The sequence below is a fragment of the Colletes gigas genome, unplaced genomic scaffold (assembly GCF_013123115.1).
Source record: "Colletes gigas isolate AHSC1104 unplaced genomic scaffold, ASM1312311v1 Colletes_gigas_Sc00008, whole genome shotgun sequence".
NCBI classification, from domain to species: Eukaryota; Metazoa; Arthropoda; class Insecta; order Hymenoptera; family Colletidae; genus Colletes; species Colletes gigas.
This window is the reverse complement of record NW_025106637.1, coordinates 3,804,250-3,810,368: the sequence shown is the minus strand read 5'-3', so window position 1 is coordinate 3,810,368 and position 6,119 is coordinate 3,804,250. Positions and strand designations below refer to the sequence as shown.

The following is a 6,119-nucleotide window of genomic DNA, read 5'->3' as shown; positions in this document are numbered from 1 at the left end:
TGGTGAGCGTTCACGATATGTTTCTCCAAAAATAAAAGTTTTAGCTTGTAACGCGGCCGCCCGGCGGCGCCTCTTTCTCGAAAGGTTCTCGATTTAATTTTAGTACTTGCGGACTCAGTCTACACGCGAGATCCATCGAGGCGAAACTCAGTCCGCGAACGCGACACGGTAATCCGGATATCGGTTCTCAATACCTGAGAGTTCGAGGAAAAAAGGGACCGTATTATTTCGTCAGTCTATTCGTGCCCGTTGGCGAAGGACGAATTGGTGTATACATGTTTTGAATTGCTCGAGATACGTCGTTGTCCGTGTTTCGTCGCGATCGGTTTATACGCGTTACCGAAACTCGAGGTAATATTTGAGGTTAAGCTAGCTTAAGTTGAGCTTAAAATATCTTATTTTCTTCGCGATCTCGGCGCCGTAACCTATTTAGAATACAATGGTTCGATATATTCGTAAATGGTGGAACAGTTCCTGCTCTGTCTAGTTCTTTAAGAAATATCGAAAGATCGAGGAAACAGAACGTGATCCAAGAATATCCGCGTCCCTCGAATCTCGCAAGGGCAGCTGAAAGTTCAATATCCTCAACGAAAGCAGCGTTTACTCGCCTCTGTCCATGCCTAAGTACAATCCTTTTGCAAAGAAAAAACAGTATGAACTCATATTTGATATTAGCATTCATTCAAAATTCGATTTGTCTCCGATGCGACTATAATGTTGTTTTTTATACCGCAACCTCAATTTTAAATATCATTTTGGGATATTTAACGTGGCCAGCGTTGATAAAGTCGCGGTCAGGAACGAATCGTCGCGATTAATTTGCTGTTCCAACGAAGTAAAAAAACGTATGCAATTTTGAACATAGCTTTCTAGCAGCTGCCCATGCAGCGATATCTGGTATGAATGATATTGGTGTACTTGTAACGTTCGATGGACTGATTTGGAACTGATTCCGTTATCTCTAGCCATTTGTCGAATACTGATACTGGTCTCTGGATTTGCAATAATTACAGACAATACATTAATCGCATTATCGTCATTTGTTACAAACTTACTTCCGTTTTGTCGAAGATTCCTTTCGCGATGTAAACATGCTACGTGAAATTGTTTAATATAAATTATTTATAGTTGCTCGCATATAATTTACTGCATACTGCTTACTAACAGATACGTACACGATAGTCTTTTTTGTTGATTACGAAAAATAATACGCATGAAAAATTAGATATATTTATTAAGCAGAATTATTTTTAATTGGAAACTTTCACTTTATTCATTTTATATTTAGTAATGAGAATAAATTTACCAATATATAGGGTGTTCGGCCACCCCTGGAATAAATTTCAATAGGAGATTCTAGAGGCCAAAATAAGACGAAAATTTTATTAAAAAATTAAATTAAAAGATTTCAAATCATTCTGAAAAAATTATTTTTAGTTGCGGGGATCAAGTACAGTAATTTTTGGTGAATAGACAAACCCTCGAAATCCTACCCACTTTCGAGGAAAAAAATTCGAGAATTTGGATAACATTTTAGCAACGTTACGGCGATTTAAAGGCTGAGTGAATATTGAAAGAGTTTCGTCCGGCTTTTCGCGGTAAATACCCCAATGTGCGACGTCTGAAAGCGCTTTCTACATTTCTGGGGGGACTGAACTTTGGTTCAGCGGCGTTTATCCGCACTTGTGGGTCTCCTGGTCCTGACTATTATGCAGCTTGAAAGCGGGAGATCACGTAGTTCGTCACGGAAGATTTCTGGAATTTTCGATAAACCGCGAACCACGGTTAATGGCGTTGCCTCCTCTTCCATCACCCAGGGGCAAAAACTTTTGCGCGAATTCTCGATGTTCTGGCGACTGAATTTACCATCGCTCGCAGAGAGTTTGTACGCCCTTCGGTCTACGTAACGCGGTTCCTCTGGATGCAGATCGTGTTAAGAATATCGATAAACGTGTCACGTAGCTGGAATATCTCGTCTTGCTGTGGTTTCCGTGTATTTCTTTCCGTTTTTCCCTTTCACGCGGGCAACCCACGACGATAGAAAAGGGCGGTTTATTCCCGGGCGACAATTAGTCACGATGAAAATTACGTGTATTCATAATTTAACGCTATTGACCGCTTTTAAGCGCGCATTAAAGCGGCCCCGGTTTTATTTCGTGCCGCGTAATCCGGTTTGTCGTTTTACGCGCGTTGCAAGGGTGTTTCGTAAATTTCGTTGAATGATTTTCACGGTGAAACGGAAGCTCTTTTGATGGCTGCTTTGTAAGAGGCGTGAATGGAGTAAATTGAAACTTTTCAGCTTCGGTTCGTGCAAGCTTGACGCTACGCTTTTAAAGTCGACCGTGATTTATTTCTTTTAATTGATTTGCCGAATTATTCAAACAGAGAGCTGAGAGTTCTACATTTCGAAAAATGATTAATCGCCCCCTGTCGCGTATAAATCGATCGAAACGAAATTTATCGTTTCATTCTTTTGCGATTTTCCTTATATTCAGAATGTTTTTTACTGAATACTATCTGCGAGAAGTATCAATTCTATCCTCGATTTCTCGATCAATAGACAAGTAATTTTTATTCAATAAATCATACAGATTTACTGAAACTACCAAAACATTTAATTCCGAACACTGAAACTTTTTTAATCATTGCTCTTTTCGAAACCCATCGCGAGGATGTAACGGTTCCAAAATTACAAATCTAAAAGTAACTTTTCCTTGTTCAAAAGTATAGATAATATTTCAACCCTCGTTAGTATCAGCCCCCACTCAATTCTAGCCCCGTTATTCGAGCGTAAAGTCGGCGGGTTAAACGTCCATAGGCCATAAAAACGTCATAAATCCCGGCGTGGAAATCTTCCACGGAGGAGGAACTGCACGGCCTGGTCGCGAACGTGCGCGAAAGTTTACCAACAGGAGGACCGTTCTATTTGGGTCGAAAATAGAGTGCACGCACCGTTCTGTCTCCCTCCCTCTTCGCGTACGTGCGTTCACCCTTGTTCGGACCAAGAATATCCCTGGTGGGGGACAGCGAACAGGGTCCCCTCCGCCTTTTAATCGCCATCAGCCCGGTCAACGTAGCGCGAAACCGAAACCGCCGCGGTTTTGAAGCCTGTCAACTATATTTAAAACATTCGCGGTCGAAACGGGAAAGTAGCCGCGCGCGAAACTGAAGAGACCGACAGCGAGCACTCGGTTTCATTTGATCGTCGAACGTATGCACTACCGCGAACATTCTCCACGTTCGTGTTACGTGTCTCCAATTGCTTTTTCAGAAGACGATTATAGACCCGCGCGAGCAGTTGCTCGAAATAATAACGAACAGTGGCTGAGAGTGGAAGATAAGGTTCCCAACAGTCGACCGAAGATGACTGTTGTATAAACTATTTTTAGACAGTATCTCGTAAAGAGAGCATAAATACGAAAGGAACAAATTGAATTGATTCCCGAAGAGTTGATCACATGATTAATCAGAGACTAATGTGTTGTCAATTGTTTCTTCAGTCCACAAATAAATAGAACAGTGTGAGATTCCAAGATCGTATTTTAATATTCAGTCGTGTATTCAATTGTATATTCGGTAACGCACAGTTGATGGGTGAGAGTTCGTTCGCTATTCAGTAGACAATAAAAGACTGGATCGATACCGTGGACAATAACAAAGAATCGTGACGATGTATCATCGCGAAACGCGCCTGTGCATCGATCGCTGTCGTTCCGTAGGCGACCAGGAAACGATCGTCGAAAATGTGAGACTCGCGAGCACGTGGTGCCAAAACTAACTTGGAACGATCTTGGCACGGCTCGGGGAAGATCGTGCGCCTCTTGGACAACCGTCGAAATAGCGCCGTCCGTGAAAGCTCGAGTCCTCCGTACGATAACAGGACAGCAGAGGTCGGTGGGGAAGAGTTTCCCCTCGCATCCGGCGGAGGAACGGAAGAAGCAGAAACGTTGAAAAATTATTTTTACCTCGCCCGTCGACTGGTTTCGGACGCGCCTGATTCCGTCGTGGCCAGTCGAGCCTCAAGGTGTTCCAGCGACAGTTCGTTGCCGTATTTTCCGGCCGTCGAGCGACCAAAACAAATGTCGAGGATGCTACGATTGGAGCTGGTGGGTCTCGTGCTGCTGGCCTGCACCCAGATCCTCACGGAGCATCGCGACCTCTACGAGTCCAGGACCCAATATGGCTACCACTCGAGGTTACACGAGTCCCTGGAACGCGTCACCAGAGAAGTAAGAGTGAAACACGGACGTCTACGCGGGGTAGTGGTGCAGCCACGGACCAATCACGATCTGCAGCCGGTCGACGTTTTCCTGGGTGAGTTTGATTATTTCATGAGTCTTAAATACGTCCCACAACCGAAAGGGAAACGATTTTTCGCGAAATAGCTAGTCAAAAATGTGGAATAAAATGTTTTCGTACGAGGCGTACTGTTTTGAAAGTTCTCGGTTCTATGTTTACAAGAGAGCTGCCCAAAGTGATAGCGTAGGATCGCGAAGTAGTTGAAAATATTCGACGCGTAATTTTTGTTATCTACTACGATTTTTAGATAAAAGATAAGTTTATTAGTAATTTATCAGAATGTTTGCACATCGTTCGTAAACGATACCAAACCGATCGAATGTCGTTCAGGGATTCGTTTCTCTTACGTTTGTGTGACTCAACTCTCTTAAAATAGACACCGTCTTTTAAGTCTATGGGGTATTTCACACATGTCGTTGGATTTCATCGTGTCGAATAAAAATGTATTTATACGAATATGAAGTTACAACTTCAAAAAGTATACTCGCTCTAAACAATTCGACCAACTATACGGAAACAAAGCAAAGAAGACATAGGAATTCTCTTTACAATTTTTCACACATTTCGTCTCATTCTGCATTCATTATTTATTGATCGCGAAATATCTATTTTATCACCTCCCTTCATTCAGCGCGGTTCCAATTCATAAAAGAGTAATCTCTGTAAAATTTTAACTCGATCTGATCACGGGAAAACGTGTCCCAAAGTCATTGAAGTTTTACAGGTTTGTAGGTTTTCAAAGGTTCAAAGGCTTTGGGATACGTTTTCCCGTTATCCAATCAAATTAAAATTTCGCAGGGATTACTTTTTTATTAATTGGAACCATTCTGGAACGGAGAATTGGACCGAAATAAAACTTGTAAAAGTAATTTCGACAAGTTTAATACCCCAGGACGTTCTAATACACTCGAAAAATTACAACGAATTGCACGTATTATTTCGACGACATCGGAGGGAATTTGGCACTGCTGCTCCTACGCTTGGTTATGCAAGAATTGTACGTTTAGTCGGTTATCTCAATGAACGTTAACTCATGAATAAACATGTATCACGTTCGAACGAATGATACTCTTATTCAAACACGAGTACTGATGTTTCTTCAATTAGATCGGTACGGTGATTCATTATTTCGCTTTTCGCTCAAGCTATCAACCCCATGAAGTACCTTAGGATTATCAATAAAAAGGAATGTACTTCACAAAATCATTCCACTCGATTTTGTATTCATTAATGCACCATCGTTTCAAGAGTCAATTTCTCGAAATCGCGCCGAGTACGTAAACGTGGAACAGCGTTCGAGAAATGATACCGCAGCGAAAGCAAATTTTCACCGAAATGTAAATCAGCGTAGCAAGTGTGCATAGTCGAAAATACGTTCTTAGATCTCGGAGTAGTCAATCGTGGCTATTGAAATCCGTTCACAATCATCGGTTAACGTACCATCGGCAGTGAGTTTTGAACTTCGGGGCCCAATCACAGTCCCTCCACCCTTTCTCAATCGAACCCCGCAATCCCTGCAGCTACCGCGGAAAAGGGGGGGGGGGGGGGCGATAACACGCCGCGATTTCTAGTTTCCGTTCGCCGATACGGTGAACTTTGGTCAGCTAGCGAAAGTTTCCTCGCAGCCGCATCAGGCTCTCTCGCTCGCATTGCTGCCTAGTATCCGCGCTTCGAGAATCCCGATACGTCAAAGGTTTCGAGAACGAGGACCGGTGGTTGCTATTTCGGGAATACACGCCTCCCCTGCCCTGTTCCCCGATTGTCGCGCGTGCACGCTGAATTCGTCGGAACGGCCGTGCACTTTCTCGAGTTCTCCGGGA

The 6,119-nt window shown here is 43.0% G+C and overlaps 1 protein-coding gene across 1 annotated transcript in view; it reads left to right on the top strand.

Moving 5' to 3' along the window:
• The first annotated feature begins 4,079 nt into the window (after positions 1-4,079).
• The window catches only part of LOC122396787, a 78,166-nt gene continuing 76,126 nt past the window's right edge, over positions 4,080-6,119 (top strand). The window contains exon 1 of the mRNA XM_043395460.1: positions 4,080-4,314. Coding sequence (XP_043251395.1) covers positions 4,080-4,314 — 235 coding nt within the window. The remainder of the gene's footprint in view (positions 4,315-6,119) is intronic.